Raw genomic sequence first — 24,884 nt, 5'->3', positions numbered from 1 at the left:
TTGCTCATTCACACTTAAATTGAGTTTATGCTCAAACGTTCGACGATAATACGAATGAATTATCACGGAAGGAGGGTAATCTCTCTCATTGTGACACTACCTCATAAGGTTAATTTTTCATAATATAAATAAATATAATATTATGATGTACCGTTATGTGACGTATTCAAATAACTTCAAGTAATTTATTTTGAAATATCTTTCCAAAATGCATGTTTTCTCGGTGGGACCCTAATTATTAACTCGAAAACTGTTTAATTTGAATTCCCGGTGATCGAAAATGGAGACCGTGACCGGAATTGATGGTATTGGCCGCTGTTGGTCGCTGGGATCGCTCACTTGAGTGGTGCTTGAGCAGCTGGTCACGTGAATTCACGTGATAGCTGTCGAAAATGTCGTACGGTAAAGTTGGAGCTCAACAAGCTCTCAAAGAGCATACCTTGGCAGTTTCACGAGATTATATATCTCAACCTCGATTAAGTGAGTAAACACATTTTTCTTGTCCTAGCAATATTAGTATTTCGAAGACTTCAGTCAAATAATCGTGGTTGAAAACGATTGTCTGAATGATCACTCCCCCTTTTTTAAAATCGACATTTTGTGTAATTCTGCCAATGTAGTGCAAAATTAAAAATAAATAATGATAATAAGTCTGCGTGTTCATCGTGCAATAGCTATATTTTATTGAATTTTAAGCATTAAATGGTGTTTAAACCGTTAACCTACTTTTGACTTTCGTGCATTTATAATTCGTACTTTTTTATTTTCTTAATTTATTATTTCTGACAAATTTAGCATACAAAACAGTATCAGGTGTCAATGGCCCGTTGGTAATTTTGGACGAGGTAAAGTTTCCTAAGTTTGCTGAAATTGTTGAATTAAGATTGGCCGATGGATCTCGCCGTTCTGGTCAAGTCTTGGAAGTCAGCGGTTCCAAAGCAGTCGTTCAGGTAGAAATAGGTGTTGTTGGTGACTCCATTGTTTTCATTTTTAAAGAATTAAAAGTAATAGCATTTATACTAATACAGGTATTTGAAGGAACTTCGGGCATTGATGCGAAGAATACGCATTGTGAGTTCACCGGGGATATCCTAAGGACCCCTGTGTCAGAAGATATGCTGGGGAGAGTATTTAATGGAAGTGGAAAGCCTATTGATAAGGGTCCGCCCATATTAGCTGAAGACTTTCTTGATATCCAAGGTAAGATAAGAGGAACTTCTGCTCACCTACCTAACGAAAATGTGAGATAGTGTTCAAAATATGAGTACCTATCTCTCTTTTTCTATTAATGATAATTATCAAACGGAGCCAAAATATGGCAGCTGTTAGTAATCTGATAAGTGGCTTTCGGTCAATTCTTCATTGTCCATATTAAGAGGCATAGATTTCTAGAAATCGATGCCCTACTCCCAATGATACACAATTTTTCTTATATGTTATTTTTTTAGCATATTTTTGGAACTGGAAGTTTGCCATGTACTTATTATTGTAATCAGATTCATAAAGATATTTTACATAATGGGAAGGTGAAACGGTGGATGAAAGCGCACTTTTATTCCCTAATCCTAATAGTGAAAATGTCAAGTTCTGCCTTCCATGCATCTGTACCCTGCTGAACATGAAAATCGCCATTACTATCTTTTTATGTCGAAATAAATATTAGCTGGAACACATTGGTGTTTGTGTTATCATCAAAAGTTAATCAAATATAGATTTTGTCGTGTTGTCAGGACCCTTGCATGGTTTGCCATGTAAACTATAATTAACGTCAATGAATCCATGTCATTTGTTTATTTCACTGAAAAAGCTTTGAGCGTCTGCATACTGCTGTGCTCTTTGGCAAAAGATGCCAAAATATTACTCTTCAAGTCTTTAGTTTTATCATTTTAGAATCCCACAGTAGTTGTAAATTAAATGAATCCGTTGATATTCAAGCAATGAAACACCTGATATTTGATTTGGTGAAGTGGAGGATTTATTTTTGCTGTTTAAATAAAGACTACAATTTTAAAAATGTCCTTTTCTATGCAGAAGTGGACAAGGTTGGGGCATAATTTTGCCAAGTGTGAGATTGAAACTTTTGTAAGTCATTATTGAAGTTTTAAAATTCAAAAATTAAGGGTAGTAAGTGTGTTTTCTATAAAGTATAAAAATACCACTATGAACTCCTCCATGTGAACTAAATATTTTGTAGATGGAAGTGAGTATTTTGAAAATGTTGAAGGTATTATCAATCCTCTCTCAGGGAAATATTGCACATGCATAACAAGATGTTAAATTTGTGATATTAATTTTACTTTCTTTTTTATTAATATTAATTAGAAGTTCCATGGAACACAGAAAATGCTACAGTAAAAATGAAATAAAAAACTTCTGGATATTTATGTGTTGGCTTTCACTGTAATAACTTCTATAATGATTTATTTGAAATGCTTAAATTTATAGCGATTCAACTTGTGATTCCTGAGAACCATAGTTGATTGCATTTATCGGCTGGTGCATTGGTGTGCTGTGTTGGTCTCCACATTGTTTCACTTGGTACAATTTCTTTCATATTGTATAAATGTATGATTGCACATGACATGTTTCTATTTTATTGTAGGTAATAATAATGCAATAGTTGACTTATAGAAATGCACTCAACTAGCGATAAGGTCACTTGTTCTACAGGCGAAGGGCCATGTGGTGCAATTTCAGTTTTCTATATATCAAATACTAGGGGCTATGCCTGACTTCACTGGAGCACTTCATCAACATGGCTGCAACTGGATTTACTTTTTGTTGTTTAAGAAATAATCTGATACCATTGAATAATGCACCAGCTGTTTCCCATGTACAAAATGTCTGCACAGTTGTTGGTATAAATCATAACATACCATTGTAAATGATAAAATAGTTTGAAAAAATTCAATGATTTGATACTCCTCATTGAAATGAATTAATTGAAATCTTAATCCTGGGTGAAACTTAAGCTGCCATCTGTATGTGTAAAATTATTTTTAATTGATTTTTTCGATCTTAAAAATTTACTGAGAAGTATATCCAAATCAGGTGTAGGTTATATTTGTGTATTTTTATTCTATTTGCAAAAAATTTTAGATTTAAATATTATTTAGATAAGTGTATATCCAAAATAACACAGGCATCTCATTCTGAAGATTGGTGTGGTGGCTAGTGTACTGGTTGCCCATCCAAGGCCCAAGGTTGAAATCCTGGCAGTGGCAGAATTTTATATTGGTATTCTTCATTAATGAATCCTTAAAATTAGAATTTTCCCAAGCCATCTTAAATCAGCCAAATTGGGTTTATGAAAACAAGGTCCACTACAACAGCCCCATATCACGTGGTGAATCAAATACTTTTAGGATGGGATAATAAAACTGAAACTAGAGGATTATTTTTTGAATTCACTATAGCTTTTGACTGCAACAATCTGTATTAACTGAAATGTTACGGTATAAGAGGCACATCCTATAAATGGATTGAATCACATATAAGTGAATGGCATCAGCATGTGGAGCCCTCAAGAGACTCCTCCAAATTTGTTTCTCCTGGTAGAGAAGTAACCCTGGGTATTCCTCAGGGTTCTGTACTTTGCCCTATTTTATTTTTAATGTATATTAATGATCTAGCAGTTAAGCTTAAGGGAATAGACCCATTACTGTATGTTGACGATACAAATATTATTGTGTCAGCTTCCTCAGTGGGCAGTTTGAGAGGCTGAAGTAGCTCTCATTTTCAATGAATGGTGCCTTCTTATTTTCCTAAAACCCAATTTAAACAAGTCCAGCCTGATTTATTTCACTAATAAAAACAAAGTTTCCACTACAATCTTAGTAGATGCTGCAGGTGTAAGCATTCCCCCACAATGACAGTACCCAATTCTGGGAAGTTATCCTGCATAGAAACATGTCTTGGGAGGAACACATTTTCAATTACGTAGAAAGTTAAGCTCCATCTTCTTTACCACTGTTTAAAGCACCCTTGGAAGTACTCTGCAGTTAGGCTTGTTAGTTGTCTTGTTGTTTCTTGCTTTATTGTGTCCACATCTTCTTAGTTATGTCCCCTCATCACATTTTTGCATTTTGGGAATAGGAAAAAGTCGCAGGGGACGAGATCTGGGGAATAATGAGGATGATCAAGGATGGTGATTGAATATTTTGCCAGAAACTGGCAAACAATCAATGCTGAATGTGCAGGTGCATTGTCTTGGTGGAGGATCCATCCATCATGTTTGGTTAAAATGGTGTGAACTGTTGATTTTCCTAGATTCAGTGGCACCCAATCAATGTTGTCGTCTACACAGGTGGTTGAAGGTCATCCTGACCTTGCATCATCCGTGGCATCTTGTCGGCCATCTTTAAAATGCTTAAACTACTTGAAAATGGATGTTTTCTTCAGAGCATTACCACCGTAAACAGCTATCAACATTTCAGTAATTTCTTGATAATTTTTGCCGCTCTTCACCAAAAAAACTTAATGTTATTCACTGCTCTGTGATTTTCTCAATTTCCGTTTTCAACAAACAGTAAAAACAGTGGCAACGGAAACTAACATAACCGGCACCGTGAGCACAGCTCGATGATTCATGATGATGATGTAAATATAAATTGTGTTTTTCATTTAATGAACATGAACTTCCACAAAGTTGAGCCTGAAACAATTTAATACAAAAAAAAGCATTATCATTATCCCAAGACCTTATTGGGGTGATATATGGTGGACATTTCAATTGGAGTAGGTGGTCCATGTGTTAAGAGGTTGAAATGTGAACCACATGGTATCCTTAGTTAAGAGTAGGTTAATGCCGATGCCAGGTTTCTCTCTATCTTTCCCCATATCCTGAACATCCTATCTGTGCCAAATTATCCTCTTATTCCTAATGGTGTTACTGTGTTCATATTTTGTAGTACTTATGTGGTGGTGGGGGATCAAGATGGTGCGGGGGCTAACGTACTGGCTTCCCACCCCGAGGGCGCGGGTTCAAATCCTGGCAGTGTTGAATATTTTTCAGAGGTATCTCGATCCCTACTTGAGGTGCTTTGTGGAGGGCACTTTGAGTGAGTACGCCGTCCGTCGGATGGGACGCTAAACTGCGGACCCCTTGGCGCCTTTCGTAAAGAGTAGGCTAATGCCGACGCCGGGTTTCTCTCCACCCTTCATCCTTTCCTGTCCATCCCCTATGGCGCAAATGACCTCTGCTGTCGGTCGCCTCCCCTAAAAAATTACTACTTATGTGGTGGTAGTCAGTCGTGGGCAGAGTTAATGCAATCACTAGGTCTATGTGTGATCTATTGAAATAATGTCCACTGCACATTTAATCTTCTTTAAAATATTCTTATTCATGAATCAATTGCTTCATCCTCAGATTATGTGCAAACAATAAAAATCAAAATTTTTTTCTGGTGTAGGGATTTGGTATTTGAGAACAGTGGGTAGTGTAAAGTTCCATTTCATTTCAGTTATATTCTTTTTTAAGAGTGATTTCATTCCTTAAAATTTTAATGATTTCCCTTTTATACATAAACCCCTTTCCCGGCTGTGAATGTACCTAGTACATTTGCATGTAAGACTGCTGTCAGAGTACGTTTTCTTCCTCCATGGCACACTATGAATAAGCTTCCTTAAATAAATATTTTTATCAAAATAAATTAAATAAAAAATACCAATAAAAATTTCCATTGAAAGACAGTGAATCTAGATTATTTTTAACTATTTCAAAAAGTGAATAATAAAGTTTACTGAGGCATGATAACCTCCCTTTTTGGTGCATGTGAGGAGTAGGTTTCTGGATAGTGAGCTGCAGGAGAAGGGTTCATAATGAAGCTTCCCTCCTTGTGAATGGTAACATCTCAACTCATATGACATAGAGATAATTGATTATGTATTCAGTCAAGGAGAAATAACTTGTTTATTAGTGAGTACAATAGTTTTGTTGGCTTATTTTTTCATTAGTTAGTTTTATGGATAACCCAATGAAGTTTACCCACTGAATAGACATCCCTTTGTGAAAGTAGAGGCTGTCAAAAAATCTTCTCATCTCGTCATATTTCCATTTATTGATTATCACAATTTCTTCACCATTATCTGCCTTTAATAAATCATTCCTAATTTCCACTATCAATAATCATCAGAAAGATAAAATGTTAAATTTAGTGTTTTGAACATTTCTGCGCTATTTTAGTAATATAATTTGTTAGTGCATTATTTATAAATTTTCTGAGATGATACCATGAAATTTGAGATTTTTTGTACTGCTTTCAAATACTTCTCTGACAGTATGTTTGGTAATTTGCCAAAAATGGGAGCTTATGTACATGTATTTATTATTGCACTCAATTTGCAGTTCTCTCTTGAATAGGAGTGTAATTCAGAAGTTGTGGTGAGCAAATAGATTTTTTGCTGAACAGTTGACTGGCCAAATACGACAGCTTTTTCACACATTTTCATTGGTATTAAAAACATCTATTTTACACTTCTTTTTGTACAAAATGTACACAATCCCGACTAAACTGACAACACACTCTTGGAATATGGGGTAAAACTCCCATTGTTTGTGGTAATTCCTTTAAATAGTTCATTCATGCTTCTGTTGTGAAGAGAGTTTGCTGGAATGTATTTATTTTAGTTACTATAATTTAAAATGAAATGACTACCTAAAGTATAAATTTCAAATTGAAATTGGTGTTTTCTAAAAACCTATTGAAATCATGAGATATCAGGTTGATAGCTACACTGAATGTGCCTCAAATTTATTTTAGGTCAGCCCATTAATCCATGGTCTCGTATATATCCTGAAGAAATGATACAAACTGGCATATCAGCTATTGATGTAATGAATTCAATTGCCAGAGGACAGAAGATTCCAATTTTCTCAGCTGCAGGATTGCCGCACAATGAGGTAATACTCTTGGCCATAATTTTTTAGCTGATAATCATATTAAGGAATTTTTCTACTAGCCCCAGCTATTCTAAAAATTATTTCATGATCCTATCCAACAGTGAACCTGTGAAGTTACAGGACTCAGTGCCATATTTTTTTCTTGGGTCAAATGCACTAAATCCCATTTTGAAACTCTGAACTTTTACAGATTGCAGCTCAGATTTGTAGGCAGGCTGGTTTAGTCAAACTTCCAGGAAAATCAGTCCTTGATGACCAAGAGGATAACTTTGCCATTGTGTTCGCTGCAATGGGTGTGAACATGGAAACTGCCAGATTCTTCAAACAAGATTTTGAGGTATAGAATGGATGTTCTGGCAATGTCATCTGAAATATTTGAGTATGGGCCCCTGATTATGTTAAAAAAAAAAATTATTGTAGGTCTTCCACAAGAAAGCTCTAAAATGACAAAACTATATTTTTAGTAACAGTTTCATTTAATTGTTATACTCATAATAATAATTGTGTAGAATACTCACCATAATGATTAAACTATCAGATAAGTCATAGGGATTAGCTGATATATAATTTTATGAACACTATTATATTTTTCATTTTAAATTATATTCTTGCACTCAGTAACAATGTGAACTTTGATCAGGTGATTTTTTTAGGCAGTGTGAGCACATCTTATATTGAGAGTCCTCTGTACTAGCAATGAGTAAAATGGTTCCTCTAATGGTACATGTCCTTTTTACTCTCTTTTATGGTGTCCATAGTGCTTATCATCAGTTTTTATACCTTGATGACTTCTCATGTACATTTTCTATTATAGGAAAATGGGTCCATGGAAAATGTCTGTTTGTTCTTGAACCTGGCCAATGATCCAACAATTGAGCGTATTATCACCCCACGGCTGGCATTGACAGCAGCTGAGTTTCTTGCATACCAGTGTGAAAAGCACGTTCTTGTTATTTTAACTGATATGAGCTCTTATGCTGAGGCATTGCGAGAGGTATGTTTTTCTGTAGTAATGTACATTTAATATGCTGTTATGTGATCAATTGGTCATTTGCAACTGATCAACTCAACAGGTTTCTGCTGCTCGAGAAGAAGTGCCTGGGCGAAGAGGTTTCCCAGGTTATATGTACACTGATTTGGCCACCATTTATGAGAGAGCTGGGCGTGTGGAAGGCAGGAATGGATCCATCACTCAAATTCCTATTCTTACTATGCCCAATGATGGTAGTACAGACCTCTTGTTTTCTCTTGAGTTAGCAGTTCAGTCACTTAATTTTGTTGGTTTAATGCTTCCCTAATTGGCTGAGTTGTAACTTAAAATAATGTTGACGTTTTTATAGATATCACTCATCCAATTCCTGATTTGACTGGTTACATCACTGAAGGACAGATATATGTTGATCGTCAGTTGCACAATCGACAAATTTATCCACCAATTAATGTGCTGCCTTCTCTTAGTCGACTGATGAAGTCTGCCATTGGTGAAGGAATGACTCGCAAAGATCATGCAGATGTTTCCAATCAGCTGGTAAAGTTATACTTCAAATTTTGTGGGTAAAAATTTAAGAAATGTAAACTAACTCTGAAGATGCAAACTATATTTAAATGTAAAATTTAGAAAATTTATATAAAAGTACCATTAGTATGTAGTAGTTACCTCAGAATATTAACTAAATTGATTAATTAAATTCACTGTTGTGTGGAAAGTAATTGGTTTTTTTTGGGAAGAATGCAATCCAGCACTTTCAAAAATCATTTACCAGTGCATTATGTCTTGAGGTAATTCTTAAACGGGTAATTTTTGGCTTATTGAATTAATTCTCTCTAACTATTTGGCTGGTGATAATTAACAGATTTCTTTGGCTATCAACTGAGGAACTGGGCCGAAAGGCCTTTATATTTTAGTCAAAATACATTCTACCCCTTTAAAATGAGATTTTATAAATTATGGCTAATTTTATCCCAATATTAAGAGGTAAAGTATTAGTGTTTTAATAATTGGGTGTTACGGAATATATCATCAATAAGTCCTCATTAAATGAAACCTTTGTCTGGAGTATTGAAATAAATCTAGTATTTGAAAGTTATTAAGCCATCCACTTACGAAAACTCACCATGGTGAAACATTAAATTTTCTGGGGGTTTCAGCTTTGAAGTCTGAATCACCTTAGGCAATTGTACTTAAGCCAAGAATTTTGCATGGACATCATATGCAACAAACTAAATATTATGGTGACATGTAATATTCTTTTGAATCTTTGCAGTATGCTTGCTATGCCATTGGTAAGGATGTTCAAGCAATGAAGGCTGTGGTTGGTGAAGAAGCTCTTACACCAGATGACCTTCTGTACCTGGAATTCCTGACAAAATTTGAGAAGAACTTCATTTCTCAAGGTAAACTCAATTTTGTCTTTTGACAATTGGACATTTTTCAATGGAAACTATAAATTTGTCATTAGTAATGCATGAAATTTTTTTCCTATCCCAATATAGTTAGCAGTTAATTTAGGTATAGGTCAAATTAGATAATTTTTTGGTGAATTTGGATAATCTTTTCTCACACATTTGGAAAAACTATTTTTATTTTGCCTATTGGTTGTTTCTTTATAGTAGATATTGGGTCATTTCACTTTTTCTGGTTCCTATGCAGCTATGTTTCGTGGTTCTAATAGTTGTGGTGGAAATATCAAGCTATCAAGTCTGCACACTCTTAGTAGTCATGAAAAGGAAAAAAATCCTGCCTTGAAACTATTCCATCATTTTTGGTGCGATTATTTTTGAAAGATAGCAGGCTGATCGGATAGTTAGTTCAATAAGTTACTATTGCAAAACTAATAGAATTTTGAAAAGTATGACTGGAATATCATCAAGTGTATTAATCGTTCCAGTAGTTAGCTTATTTCCTGAGATTTTATGAAATTTGCTGTAGTTCCTTTTTTGTGACTGGAAAAATAGAAAAAGAGGTGGACTTATGATCATTTCAGTGAACATCAATATGATTCATATAGGGCTGGGCCTGTTTTAAGTTTTGGGGTGTATATAAGACATAATTATTTCAATGGCTAAACATTTTAGATTGCAACTTTTGTGAACAATGTCATTTTTTATTATTAAATTTTTTATCCTCTCCACGCTATGTATTTTAGTTTCCCAGTTTTTAATATCCCGCATAGCTCTTGTTTATTTTTGTTATTTGCAAGAAAATAACGATAACTTGCTTCTTAAGAATTTTTTCTGTTTACATCAAGGTTGGAAGCACCCCTAAATCCCTTCATCCTACATACCTCTTGAATTTTTCGTTGGGCGCTTTTACTTTATTTGTTACCCAAAATGTTTTACTAGCCTTATTTAGGGCAGGATTTTTTGGGAGAAACTGCTCTCAAGTACAAGTTAAATATTTTCAAGCAAGAGTATGTGCTTTTTGGCCACACATTTTAAGTTACACAAATCACCCCAAGACACATTTGTTAGTAAAAATAGAAATTTAATTTTTATCTTTGGTGTAAAATCTTTAACAAACCTTAAGGATTTTCATAGTTTAACACTTCTAACCACCAGACGAGTTTAGTGGTCCGATATTTATGTATTAAGATTGATGACAGAAACATCAACTTAGTGTGCCAAGTTTTTTCAAGTAATTATATAATCAATATTGGTAGCTGTGGTTTTGGTTTGTTGTGTAGGCAAGTTTATCAAAGATTCGAAACCATAAAATTCTAAAAGGTGGTTCAGTTTAATGTAAAAATCGCCATTAATATAACTATGTTATGATCTTCAAAGAAAATGAAATTTTTGTTCTTTTTTTTTGATGAATTTTAATAGTTAATAAAAAATTCAAAAAATCATTCAATTTAAGTATTTCCCCCTGGTATTTTCAACATTTTAGCTGCTGGAATTTCCGAACATTTTTCTTAGGCAATATACTTATGAAATCTAAAATTTTAAACTGGCTTGCATTTTCGATCAATACACGATCCACCATTTTAAAAACAGAATATAAATAATAATAATAGTTAACAACTTATGATGGCAATGTTGTGTTTAACAATCCATATACAGGCGTAGAAGCATGTGTAGGGATGCTATTCTTCAATTATTTCTAATCAAATCTTGTCTTTTAAGATTAGGGCTTTTGCTTGCAAAAAATGCCAAATAACATACCACTGCATTCGTTAATAAAGAAGTATGTATTTCAGTATCCTAAGGTGTAAGTTATATCCAGTAATGCCAATGCCACAATTGAAATAAAATTTCCAAACAGGTGATCAATAGTCATGAATAAGTTTTCTCCTCCTGCAGAAATTATCTGAGAGTCCCTTTTTATATCAGCAAGGTGTACCCTCAGAACTCATTATGGTTGTGATGTTAAACAGGAGGTCATTTACTCTGTGAACAAAGCTTATTTGAAAAGAAAATGAAACCATTTTTTCCTTTTTAGTATCTTTAGAAACCTCCAATATTAAAATTTGAAATATCAATAAAGAAATTATTGTTCTCAGCAGATTCCTTATTTGGTATGACTGAAAGAATGGCTGGTATGTTGCTGAGAAACCCTGTAAATCCTGTTAGAAAATGTGAATCTTTCATTAAAAAAATTAAACTTAGTTCTGCTTAACCATATTTTCTTTCCTTCCTAAGAAATTAAAAACCATGACCAAATCTTGATATAATTATAACATTTGATAATGTTTTTTAATTTTCCCCGTGCAGGTAACTATGAAAATCGCACAGTATTTGAATCCTTGGACATAGGCTGGCAACTGCTCCGTATATTCCCGAAGGAAATGTTGAAGAGAATCCCTGCTACAACTTTGGCTGAATTCTATCCTCGTGATTCAAGGCATACTCAAAATAAGTAAAGGAACGTTGAAAAGTGTCCATTTCCTCATTGTTTTTCTTCTGTAAACTAATGTCATTCCATAGATAAAATTGATTACTCATGATAATCCCATTTCCTCTGATTTAAGTATTACTGAGTGTTAAACAACTGTCCTGTGGCAGTTGGACTGTGTTCATGTGTGTAATGTAAGTTTTTGTGAGTGGGAATCTGAAATTGGTCTAATTTAATTTATAACCACTGGCAACAAAATTGTAGTCAATTACTGATAAGTCAGTAAGTAGAATGTACACTTAAAGATATTCGTGATAAATTAGTATGAAAACTAAAGTTTTTATTTGTTACATCTAAATAATATATTTTGGTTAAGAATTGTTTTACAGTTTCAACAAAATAAATGGACCATTCCATACCCATTCTTTAAATCAAGAATGGGCAGCTTTGTCCTATGTGTAATTGTGTGTATAAATTGTACACGGCTGTTGATTCATCATAAACAGTAGCTTGTGGTTTATTGTAATATATGATTGGCATTTTTCCAGTCATTTTAGTTTGGTTAGTGTCAAATATGGTGTGATATTGTACAATACTCCTTTGTTTAACTTCTTGGTCTTGTAAGTTCAAGTACACTGATTGTGGTCATTTGAATAAAATGATAGTCCTGTGGCCTCTGCCCATAGATGTGGTGGTGACCATACAGTATTTTTAAGTAAACATTGAGGTAAGTGGATAACAGCATTGAGTAGTATATAACTGGTAGCTTTATGTAAGTGCTTAGGTGCATAGGGGCCGGAAAGTTATACTTATATTTTTGGTATTTCCCAAGAAATATCATTCATTGTAAATTTGTACTTATTGTTGTGAAGTTGAAATTTTATTTGTAAAAAAATTACTGTTAATTTGTAAAATTGCATTTAATCTTTTATATTTAAAGCCAATCTCTAACTGGTGTGTAATCTGTATAAAGTATTAACTGATGTTTGAAGGTTCTGACCATGAAAGTGGTTGGACTTTAGTTGTGAAATAAATTTACAATGCCATAAGTAAAATTAACATAAATTTTAATACCTTAGAAAATGCCTTTTGGTTATCAATTATTACATTAATGTAAAGTTAATAAATGTTTGTGGGCAGATGTAGAGGTTAACTTTAGTTGTGTTCACAAAAAGCCTTGATTATTGTCAACTGGTAAGAGGTTAACTGCTTTCCATTTCAATGTAATATTCAGTTGGCTTACTATAATAAGTTTCTGCTGAATTAACTTCTTCTTGAAATTCACATTGCTTCTCCCAAGGATATTCTAAGCAAACTTCAAACTGTTTTGAGTTCCTTAATGATGTATCTTTAATTAAATTTTGAAGTCTTCTTACCTAGAAATTAATTATCATGGTATGAGAAGACCAACCTCCTTCATGTATTACATTTTTAATACCTGTCATAAAATGAAAGATCAGATACTTAGGTAATTTCTTTCTATTTTTAACCAGAAAGATTATGAATCTTGCTATGGATAAGAACTGTTGTGTAATGGGGATCCTACAGTACAATGGAACAATTTCAGAGAGTAAAAATAATTGCCTTGACCAGGATTCAAACCCAGATCTCTTGATGTCTGGCCGAGTGCTTCAGCCAGTTAAACTATGGATGTGCTATGAAATCGTTGCATTGAAATGCATATTAGTGGATGACTCCATTAAAAGTTACTGTTAAGGCATCTCCTGCAGTTTCTTGAAATTTGATCCTAGGGTATTTTAGCCATCAGTCTTAAGGAATCTCTTTCAACCTCAAATGTTCCCTGATAGCAGCACAAAGTATTTTTTAACTTGCAAAAATCAATCAATATAGATAAAATAATTGTACCATTTACTGTCATCAAATAGTCTTGGGATGAGGAATCTAACAAAAACAGTATAGTTGTTTAACTACTGAAACTAATTTCCAAAATTCATCGAGGTCATACCAATTTTTCAAGAAAACATTTCTAAGAAACAGGCGAAAGAGTGCATGGCTGGTCAATAGAACTGTCAGCAGAATATCTCGCAAATTTCTGTGTGAAATGTTTTCCTCGTCCTCCCTGTAGTCGTAACCCCATGTAACCTTTTCCTGTTCTCCAATGTGGAAAGTACTTCATCAGAAGCAGTGGTGTAGGTTTCAGAGTCAATTTTGAAGGACTTGGCATAAAATGTCTTGGAAGACTAGAAAAATGGGTGGGACAAGTGCATTACATCTATAGGGGAAACTTTGAGGAGGGTCATCAACAATTGCAAGATAAGTTATTGAAAAACAAGAATGATCATTCTTTATGGAATAGTTCTAATCAAAAATGATCATCTTTAGGCCATGGGATAGAAAATGCTTTTAAGCTTTCTAATCATGTATTCCAAGCTAATTATTTGAATTACATTTTGGACAACTATGAATCAATCCACAAAGCACCCACCTTGTGCTGAAGAGAGTCTCTCTTTTTAATAGGGTTTTAAAATCTTGAGATTCAAAAGCCTTGCGGAACAGTATCTTGGATAACATAAGGGCAGATGAGAAAGAATGCTGCCAGCGAGTCTTGCATAATAGAAATCAAAAATAAGGGCAATGTCCGCATATGTTAAGTTATTATTTGGTGGTCTAAAATATAAGATAGGTTTTGTTTGGACATCCTAACAGTTCTAAGCCTTGCCTAAAAAGGCAAACTAATAACATGCACTACTAATATACCAATAATTCAGCATACTTTCTACCTCGCTATTTTCTATCCAACATGCCTATTCGGTTCTTCTCTCAACATCACTTATCTAATACCCTCCCCATCTACCACATTCCCTACTTCTTATAGATTTCTTTCTGCAATCTTCTATCCTCTCCCACCGTGCCTAGTATTTCATTGTTTTCCTTTTGGCCCATTTCGCATTATCTGTCGTTATCCAATCCCTCATTTTCAATCTATGCTTATCATCATCGTTTCCATGTAGTAAAAAATCATGCTCAATGTTAAAGTTGAACAAGTCTTAATGTTCTAACTCAATGTCCCTGTCATCAATTCCCTTCTAATGAAATCTAATTTGCCTAATTTAATTCTTTTGATGCCCCTACTACTTCGACCATCTTAACCCCTCAAGCCAGTATAGGTATTTAAATACTTAGGCCCCACTAGTGGTATTTAATTGATTTTTCTAAAATTTCTCCCTGTTGCAGCAATGGCGAAAATAAGTTATATCTTTTAAATATATATGAGCTAAAATTCAAAAAAATTTACCTAACCTTAAATTGCTAATTCTATTCAGTAAAAATTTTACTCGTATTATATTTTATATTTTTACTTCTTTAATCGCCATTCAATTTCGAACCTCCATTATAAAAGTTCAGTTTTGTATGATAAAATTTGAAACAATCCTGTAAATATAGGCCTGCATTGCCGTCAGGGCACCAGTACACAGTATCACTCCATTTACCTTGTGCGGAGGACACCTGACGTCTTCTTTGAGGCCTGGACTTCTTCCCGGACAGCCGTATCTTTCAGTGAAGTGCCTCGCAACCAAACTCCCTCACTTGAACTTGCTCTATCATATTCAATACTCACTACTCTATCTCCGTCAAGGTGTTCAACTGAATTCTATAAATTATCTTCACTCAAAAAAGCTTATCGCTCTTGGAATCCATTATGGGGGTTATATACAAGGCTTCTTTACTTCTCTTTCTCAAGTAATAAATCTAACAACTGAGGCTATAGATGATGCTGAGGCCATTTGCCCTCGCAACTGTTTTGATGAAACAAAGAGTATCAACCATGAATGGTTCTAGGGAAATTAGTATGGAGATCATATCAAGCAACAAGCCAAACAGAACCTCAGGACAAAGCATAAATGCAAAGAACTAGCTTACAGGCCTGTATCTCATAAGAATGGACTTGCTTGATTTATCTTCCTTATAAAGTGGCTTTTCATGTGGTCAAAACAACAATTAGGAAGAATCCTTATCTAAGATGCCAAGGACAACAATAGATATTTAAAGAATTCAATAGTGCTGCAGAAAAAAATTCAAAACCGAGGGAGCGTCATACGCCGATTGGTGGGTAAGGCCTGCCGACTGCGACGTATCACATACTGAGAACCATGCTGAGGGGTTAAACCAAAACATTACTTCCAAGATAGGTAAAATGTTCCTGCCCTAGTTTACGATCTCCTATTGTAAGTTTTAACTTGGCCATCATCCTTCTCAAAAACAGCACCTTGTTTGTTTACCTTGACCAACTACTATTTACAACAATACTTTCATTAATTCTACCGTTTACTCTGGTCAAACACCCCAAAATGGACAAAACAAATACATTCTGGTTCAAACTAAATTTATTCTATCATCAGATGCAGTCCAGACTACCTTTCTTCTGGTTCCTATCGTTTCACCTATCTGGTATGAGCACACTACATGAAGCAATGATAATAACTACGATCAGCACAGCTCTTGGGATCATCAGAATGTTCGCATGCTTCCAACTCATCAAGGTTGTATTTTGTGGTTTTTGGGGCTCGATAAAAAAAGGAAAGATAAGTCTCTAAGCAGATGCTTAGTAAAATGCATTGAGTGTTCTCACCCTTCTTAAAAATATCTTAAGCACTCAAGTCTGTTAACAAAAATGCAGTTGAATGGATTTCACAGTGGAGAACAGAACACTGCTTACAGCATAACTACCAATGATCAAGTAAATATAGCTGTGGATAAAGAAAGATGATTTAAGCTTTAAATAATGACATCTTAAAGAATTAAATTAAAAGTGGGGCCTAAAGCCTTATGAATGAATGAGCATCTAGTATTTGGAGAAGGTTAAGCACACTATCAGAAAAAGTAAAAAAAACTACAATACTGTCGCAAGCCTTGGGAGCCTAGTTAAGAGAACGTCATATGAGGAGAGATTGAGAAACATTTAGATAAATTGTACATTTATTTAATTAATAATAGAATTGATTGAAACACATATATTTTGTTTATATTTGATAATCATAATAAATTTAATATAATGCATTAAGGTTACAGTATTTAAAAGGAATGCAAAACCCAAATCCATAGTCTTTTCAAGCCATATTTTAATGTCAGCACTACTTTCATATTTTTACCATTATAAATGAATAGTTGAGACTATGGTCTTACATAGCCTAGAAGTCTGTAGAAATTATTGGTATGTGAAGCAGGGACACATCACACTTTCCCACCAATTTTGGTATGAATACTTTCATTGGGATTCTATTAAAAGTTGCAGGATAAAGTAGATAGTGTTTGTAATTTTTGCTTCAGAGAACAAGAAATATATTGTTAAGCTAGTTAATATGACATACTATTTTAAAAATAGCTCTCCAGAATTAATTTAAGAGCTCTATTTCATAAACTAAAATACTCTGTGACAAAATGCAATTTTCTTTCTCAACATTATGGAGAAATTGAGCAATGCTTTATAGGGCATGTATTTTGTGACATCTCTATCATTCAATCAATGAAATAACATTAAGTTATCTTTTTAAGTTTAAATAAAATTATGCTTTGAGCACAGACTTTGTTTTCCAAACTGACCTAAAAACATTATACATACCCATGTACTTATAACATCAAAGGAGTTTCCGTTGGCCTTTTGTTTTATTGATGCATATGATTTGGTCTGACTGACGAACAAAAATTCATTAAAGGGTATCACATTTAATTTTACATTAATCTATGATGATAAGAGAAGAGGCAGCTAAGTATTTTCCTATCATTATTAGCCTTTGATGTGCATGGTTTTCATGTAGAAAGTTTCTTTTCTGAGATGAAATGTTCATTCCAGCTAATTATTTACTTGCAATTTTATTTTAAACTTACTAAGCATATACTGGATATACTAAGGTATTAATTTTTTCTTTACCATTATTTAATATCAATATGGAAAATGTGAATAAAAATTGCTCACCTGATGTTGTAGCACTGTGTTCTCATACATGAATCTTGTATTCTTTGTTACAACCTGGAGATACATTGTATTATTTTGTAAACACTCTCCTTTGCAATTCTTGTGGTAAAACTGAACTGAATTCTCCAATTCATTTCTTAAATCTTCTATAAGGGAATTCAAATTCTTCACATGAATATTGTGCTCTTCAGTTTCTTCAAATAACTTCTCCTGCAATGTGTCCCTTAGGTATTTCATTCTAAGAAATTTTACACAAAGGTTATAGATTGTCCCAGTAGAAGCAGCAAGAGCGGTTTCCATTTTTTGGATTTTTCGATGAAGAAATAGCTTCTCTTGCTGGTCATTAATAAGCACCCTATGATATGATGAGAAAAAATGTTAATACCCATGCTACATGAGCTTTCTCACCGTCCACTTTAATCCCAATTAGTAGTAAATGATTATTATGGGAAGAATTAACCCCAGCTGTACTCTTAATAGTGGGCAAAGGATATAGTAAGGGAAATTAGAAAGTTAATACACAAATAAATTGATATAGGGGGTTAGAACAGAACAAATGATTAAACCAAAATACGATAGCAAAACTCTGGCTAAGGTGTACTGGATACCCTTGCCCTTATCAAGCACTCACCCAGACAGGGCTTGCGAGAGATTTCTCCCTGCGCCAGCAGCCCACCAATCACATGTAATAAAATAAATGCAATTTAATCACGCACTAGCTTGAATGTACTAAATAACATTGATCCTAGCTAGTCTCAAGCACTCGCACACCCAGGGCTTACAAGAGATTTTTTCCTGCACCAGTAGCCTGCCAATAACTTGCCTGGGTATGCATAAATGCCTAAACTCTTGCAAATCTCACTCACCCAAACAGGTCTTTCATGGAATCTCTTCCAACGTTAGTCCTGTAGCTCGCACTTAGGGAAAGGTACGAGAGGTGCCCTTAGAGGAGTATTCTTCCTTTTAATATTAACATGATAAAAACCTAACTAACGCCATTCTGCAAAACAGAAAAAGCTGGAAGTACACGGTACATAGACATAGGAGGACGACGAGTTGAGCAGTTTTCCCTCCAGCCCATTAAGTGGGAATCCCCTATGTCTGAGAAATGGTGACTTTTAACATTAATTTAAGGGGGTACATACATAGATGTCTTGGCATAGTCAATGTCTCAAGAATGATTGCAATGTCTCTTTAACCTTGCTGTCTTATGAAGAACACAAAGACCTAAGCGAGAAAATTTAGAAACCGGAAAGCAACAACAAAATTTCCTTTCCAAGTCACAAGGACAAGTACCTTTTTCCCTAGTCCTATTATCCTACCATATCTCCAATATTCCTTTCCTTTCTTCCATTCCAGAGCTCCTTCCTCTTGCCCTAATCAATTTATACATCCCTTACAAGAACACTTCCTCGCCCACTATAATTTAAACTGATACATGATTTTATGTGATACTGAGTAGTAATACCTTCAACAAAGAGTTTGGTATACTCATACATTAACCACAAAAAAGTATCCAATATGACTATGTATAACTGATAATATTGATAACTGATACTGATAATATTGACCATTTAAAAAATTGATGTTGGTTAATAGATCTTCTTTTAACCTTAAACTTAATTTTTACATGACCAAACTATTTACCCTGTGACTATGTCACAGGAAACTTGAGAGAATGCAAATATTAGCCATCAAATTTAAAAGAATAATTATGTTAAATTTTATTTATTCTTAATTACTCACTAAATTACGATATAAAATAATAAAAATTTCTATCTTTACTGTGCCTGGATAATTCAGCTTTTGTTAATTTCTCTGCTTGTGCAGTTAATTCCTCTTGGGAAAGTAAGCCCATTGATGAACTCTGTGCCAGAATTCCATCCAGTTTAGCTTGATGGTAAGCATACTGCTTTAAGTAAAACTCTCTTTCATCTTCTAGCTGCTCTAAAATGATAAATTGTAAGTATTTTTGTGACAATACTATCATCATATCAAATTTTCAATGCCACTCACGTTTTAGGTTTCTAACTGAATTCTGACTTTCATTCAATTCTCTACTAAGAATTTCATTTTGCCTCGCTATTTCTTTAAGAGTCTTGCTTTTGATAGATAGCTCTCCATAAGATTTTTCTAATTGTTGCTGAAGTTCAGTTACTTGTGAATTAAGAGCTTTTATCTCCTTTGCTCTGCTTCTCCTAGACTGTGCAAATTTTGAAAACTGTTCCATTACTTCTTACAGACTTTCCTCTGAAAAATATCTCATCGTGATTATGTGTTCATTAAATTCCAGTTCCATAAGACTTCAATAGAAGAAGGAAAATTGTGTATCTCTTGAATGAAAACCTTGTTGCTAATGAAAAGTTACAGGTCTGTTACCATGACAAATAACAGAAATAAAAGAACATCATACCTATGTATGAAACAAGCTAATGAAATTTCACTGAAAATAATGCAATGCATATTTTCGATACTGACTAAATGAATATTTTGGTGCATGGAAAAACAAATATAATACAGAAAAATATCTTTCCGGAAAAGAGACCAGGACAAATACATCATACATTTTACTGCTTTATATCCCTACTCCTTTGACAATTTTGGTCCAAAACGCTTCTGAAATGTTACACCTACTCTAGTTTTAGCCCTCCTATTTTAACATTTAGCTTATCTTTCCTCTTCCTAGAAAACCATATGACCTTCATTTTATCTACATTTATTCTCATACTATACCTAAGGAATTGACTTATCAATGCACTCGGTAGAGTTTGCAACCCCTTGACTGACTGATAAACTAAAGCTTGGTCATCAGCAAACCTAACTGATTTCATGAATTGTCAACCAACTTTCTTTCCTATCTCCGGTTCTTTTTATACCTTTACTATTATTATTTTGTCAACATCATTTAATCTATCTTTGTATACATGTACCTATGTGTACATGTATGCATACCCTCTGAAAATGTCCTCCATGCATTGCAAATCATAATTATTCTTTAATTCTTAATTATTCATCAATTCTTAGCTACAGTTATGCACCATAATGTGTTTTCCCTAAAAATTATGTGCTTAATAATTTTTGAATTAATATACGTTTTTGTCTTTCTTTTGGTAAAAAGCATTACTCCCATCAATACATTTCAAATCCTGATAAGAATTGCAGCATTGACACATAACTATGGACAAAACATGGATACACCACTACCCTTCAGAGAAAAAGGGACAGTTGAAACTGAGTTTCTGTGTGTTCTTTTAACAAATGGAAATTCACCTCAATTGTTTCCTGGTTTTTCTCAGGAACACTATCTCACCGTAAGGTAGCTTTTATGCAATGCACCTGTATTCCCTTCAATATTGTCAAGCATAGAAGAATGAGATGGATTAAACGCTGGCTACAGAATTTTTGTTTCTATTCTTGGTTAGAACAACTCGTCACTTTTGAGTCATCCCATTATCTTACATTCCACCACTTCATGAGATAAACAACCTGCAAATTTTACATAATCACAGCTTCTGGTTGGGCACCCATATTAGTCCATGGCTTCAGGCAACAATCTACCTACCCATGTCCTTATGTTACTGAACTTTAAGTACATTTTAAAGGAAGAGATTAATTTCTTGATTAATCCTTTTACTTTATATTCAATCTATATTGAACGTTTTGTTTTGCATTTCATTGAAAATGTTGTCATTCAAAATTAAAAGCTATAAACCCTAGTCATGAGAGTCTAAAAATACTAATTGGAACATTTCAACAATTAAATGTTGTGGTGGAACCACTAGCCTTTCCTACTAGCATTAACAAATATTAATGCTAAAATTCACCACCTGCAGCATGTCACTAGCCATTTCGCTGGGAGTTCTGAATGGTGATGGCAGTGTCCATTGCAAAAGTGCAGGCAGAAGCATGGGCTGGGATAATCTTGGTTTCTATCTTAACATGTGTAATCTGCCTCCTTGACTGACACCAAATAACACATCCTTGTGTACCTAGGCCCTTTTTTATCTAAAATTTTAATAGGCTAACCACTATTACAGATTGGAGAAGTCTATGATTTACAAGTGGAACAAAGACACCCTTATCCCTTCACATGCAATTATGAACTTATCTCACCCGATTGATACCACTAAAGCGAGAAATTTTCATCGGTAATGCACAAAAATAACACATGTCTAAGCACCATGGCTCATTGTTCAAGTGCAGGCTTCAAATGCCCTTGGTAGTAGTAGTAGTAGTAGTTTTGAGGGGAGGCGACCGACAGCTACGGTCATTTGCGCCATAGGGGAAGGACAGGAAAGGATGAAGGGTGGAGATAAACCCGGCGTCGGCATTAGCCTACTCTTTACGAAAGGCGCCAAGGGGTCCGTGGCTTAACGTCCCATCCGACGGACGGCGTACTCACTCAAAGTGCCCTCCACAAAGCACCTCAAGTAGGGATCGAGATACCTCTGAAAAATATTCAACACCGCCGGGATTTGAACCCACGCCCTCAGGGTGGGAAGCCAGTACGTTAGTCCCCGCACCATCTCGATCCCCAATGCCCTTGGTATAACCACATTTTCACTAAATGATTAAAACAATTTAAAAGTACAAAATTTTAAACTTTATTCAACAATATATTTCCTCATTTTTTTCTCTTCAACTTCCGTAATTCTCCCTGTTGCAATGCAGCAGCTCCAAATATTTCTTTAACTTTTTCAATCCTTTGCATATCACTGAAAGAAAATTATCAAAATAAGACCAGTGCCATCCATAACTACAATAAAAATCATGAAATTACACAGAAGACCATATAAGTAATATGAAAATATGGTTTGCCCGAATATCTGCTGATAATTAAGGTGCTTGCCAATCCGATTATTTTAAGAAAAAAGAGCATTTCAAATTGTAAGAAAGAAGTAAAGGATGTGCAATAGGTTCACCAGGGATTTAGCATGAAATAGATGAAGTACATGTTTCATGGCACACTTACTTTCTTATTGTCTCCTTCACCTTGACTTTAGCAAGGAAGTCTTTGTCTCGCCGAATTTCTCTGATAGCTCCTTTCATTTCTTTCTTGTACTTGTGAAGAAGTTTTTCCCTTTCTGCCTTCTCCTTTGACATAGTCTTCCTCTTTCGGCCATCAAACCTGAAGTGGAAATCATGAGGTATTGTACTGCAATTATTGAAATTGGATACCTTAACTAGATGATAATAAATAATAATACATCCTGAGTGACTGAAAAAAAGACCTAGCCATGGAGATCAAATGCAATACATAAAACCCAGAGTGTCTATCAAAACTTGTTGATGAAATCCACAGCATTTCCTTGATTTTTATGAATGATTCCTGATTCTAACAAGAACAGGGAGTGACATAACAAGGAATACTTTTAATTCATTTCTCTCTTCACTTTGCAAAGAGATGCTCAAATAATAGCTTACGTGCATCTTTCAATTTCAAACTTGTTTCATTGGTGATTCAAATTTAACCAATATGAAATTTAAATTAAGGAATTGGAAGTCTTCAAGATATATTTTTGATTATTGTTTATCATTGTGTTAATGAAGATTTTAAAACAATTCCAGGTATCCCCACCATAAATTTTGGTAAACTCTTTACTTGTCCTTTAGTAATAAAGACCTTCAGTCAAATATTTCTGTAGAAATAGGAAACCAAACGATTTCTGAGTTGGAATATACCAATTTATTTGGCTTAGTAATATACAAAAAGTAAAGCAGGAGGTTCCAGATGGAAAAATGCTGTAAAAAATTATGCTCAGCCATATTCCTTTTAAAAAATTTTGCTAACTATAGTAATGCAGAAGTACTAATCCCAGCATACCATGGTATATTCAAGTCCATGATTTGCGATATGGCATCGTCTGCTGGGGGAGTTCAGCACATAGTAACAACAATAGAATGCTCACCCTTCAAAAACGTGCATTAAGGGATATATTTTAACTAACTGCAATAAAATCCTGCATGGAGTATCTCAAATGTCACAAAATCATGACCATTCCCTGTACATATGTAAACATGCATGAGTATTATGTGATTCTGTATGCCTGCACCAGACAACTTCTCTTGTCAAAAATAGGGATGTTCACAAGTACGACACCCAGGGTTAGGATGATCTTTATAATGGCCATTGCTAAGTAGCAATCCTACGAAAACCCAAGACGATAAAAAAAACTCTAATTGACTTTCTGAAGAGCTAATACAAATACTTCCCCAAGAGAATAAATTTTTAAATAATGTCAGAAAACTTCTTAGTAAATGTTTTTTATAGTGTCCAAGAATACAGAGAAAGAGCTAATGCAGGGAAATCTGTTTTTAAAATCTTTAATACCCATTATTATGTAATTAAAATCATCCATACATGCATGAATTTGGGTATATGTAAATCTAATGCACCTGTAAATTTGATTGAATCTTTAACGAAGCCCATACAATTGTGCACTGTTCGATGGTGAACAAATCTATCTATCTTTCTATCATGGCACCAGTGAAATTGAAAGACTTACCAAAAATTTTAAGTACAAGGTATGTTGTGGATGCACAACAAATTCTATATGTTTAATTTAAACATTAACCATATGTTTTATTTAACCATTTAACACATGGCTTTATGTAACAACAACTTTTTTGGATTACTCCCACATTGATCCACTTGATTCACACAAAACTGTATGATGATTGCACTGGTGTTACAGTCAGGATCTTCAGGTCCAAAGTATTCACCTAATTTAAGACCGGAAGAGGCTGACTGTAATGCCAGGAAAACCATTATCCAGCCAAGTGGGTCAGTGTGGGAGCATATTACATCACTTTGACAGTTTTCATTAAAAGTCTACTACATCTATTTAGTGTACAAAAATTAAAATATTTTTTGTTTGAATTACATAATTTTTTATGAGTTTTATCCAAACAATTTGCATTGAAAATATTGGTGAGGGATTTTAATGAGACTGTGATAGAAAGTTATCTTTTTAAACTGACAAAATGAGAAGTATTCCATTTTGGCATAAATAATCCTCATGAGAGTCCTTAAGGAAAAAGTATAAATATTGTTTGATAACAAGAACATGGCGTGCCATTGACTTAAAGGTTATTCAGATCTTGGAAAGGCTTAATCAAAAGGTCAGTTTGGTCGGTGATGGTAGAGTTCACCGAGTACTAAGCCTGACAATATGTGAAATTCATACATCAGGGTATGGGAGCCAGTCCCTATTCCT

General features: G+C 34.3%; 3 protein-coding genes across 3 annotated transcripts in view; 1 reads left to right on the top strand and 2 right to left on the bottom strand.

Moving 5' to 3' along the window:
* Positions 1 to 354: 354 nt before the first annotated feature.
* Positions 355 to 13,195, top strand: Vha55 (V-type proton ATPase subunit Vha55). The gene is made up of 10 exons (XM_071584644.1): positions 355 to 480; positions 796 to 950; positions 1,029 to 1,200; positions 6,762 to 6,901; positions 7,092 to 7,238; positions 7,716 to 7,895; positions 7,975 to 8,125; positions 8,242 to 8,429; positions 9,166 to 9,295; positions 11,612 to 13,195. The coding sequence occupies exons 1-10, from the start codon at positions 393 to 395 to the stop codon at positions 11,758 to 11,760; spliced, it is 1,500 nt and encodes a 499-aa protein (XP_071440745.1). The 5' UTR covers positions 355 to 392; the 3' UTR covers positions 11,761 to 13,195.
* Positions 13,196 to 15,430: 2,235 nt separating this feature from the next.
* Positions 15,431 to 19,897, bottom strand: LOC139687697 (RUN and FYVE domain-containing protein 2). Its single transcript, XM_071584949.1, has 4 exons — positions 19,684 to 19,897; positions 19,458 to 19,614; positions 17,668 to 18,022; positions 15,431 to 15,490 (listed from the first exon to the last, which is right to left on the bottom strand). Exons 1-4 carry the CDS (start codon positions 19,895 to 19,897, stop codon positions 15,431 to 15,433), a joined length of 786 nt encoding a protein of 261 aa, XP_071441050.1.
* Positions 19,898 to 22,291: 2,394 nt separating this feature from the next.
* Positions 22,292 to 24,884, bottom strand: part of l(3)07882 (Nucleolar protein 14 homolog l(3)07882) — a 39,016-nt gene continuing 36,423 nt past the window's right edge. Inside the window, exons 14-15 of the mRNA XM_071585357.1 lie at positions 22,640 to 22,795; positions 22,292 to 22,382 (exon numbers count right to left, since the gene is read on the bottom strand). Of these exons, the coding sequence (XP_071441458.1) occupies positions 22,292 to 22,382; positions 22,640 to 22,795 (247 nt within the window). The remainder of the gene's footprint in view (positions 22,383 to 22,639; positions 22,796 to 24,884) is intronic.

The sequence above is a fragment of the Hetaerina americana genome, unplaced genomic scaffold, assembly GCF_022747635.1.
Source record: "Hetaerina americana unplaced genomic scaffold, ioHetAmer1.1.p SCAF_2, whole genome shotgun sequence".
NCBI classification, from domain to species: Eukaryota; Metazoa; Arthropoda; class Insecta; order Odonata; family Calopterygidae; genus Hetaerina; species Hetaerina americana.
The sequence above is the reverse complement of the archived record's forward strand: the minus strand, read 5'-3'. Positions and strand labels throughout refer to the sequence as shown.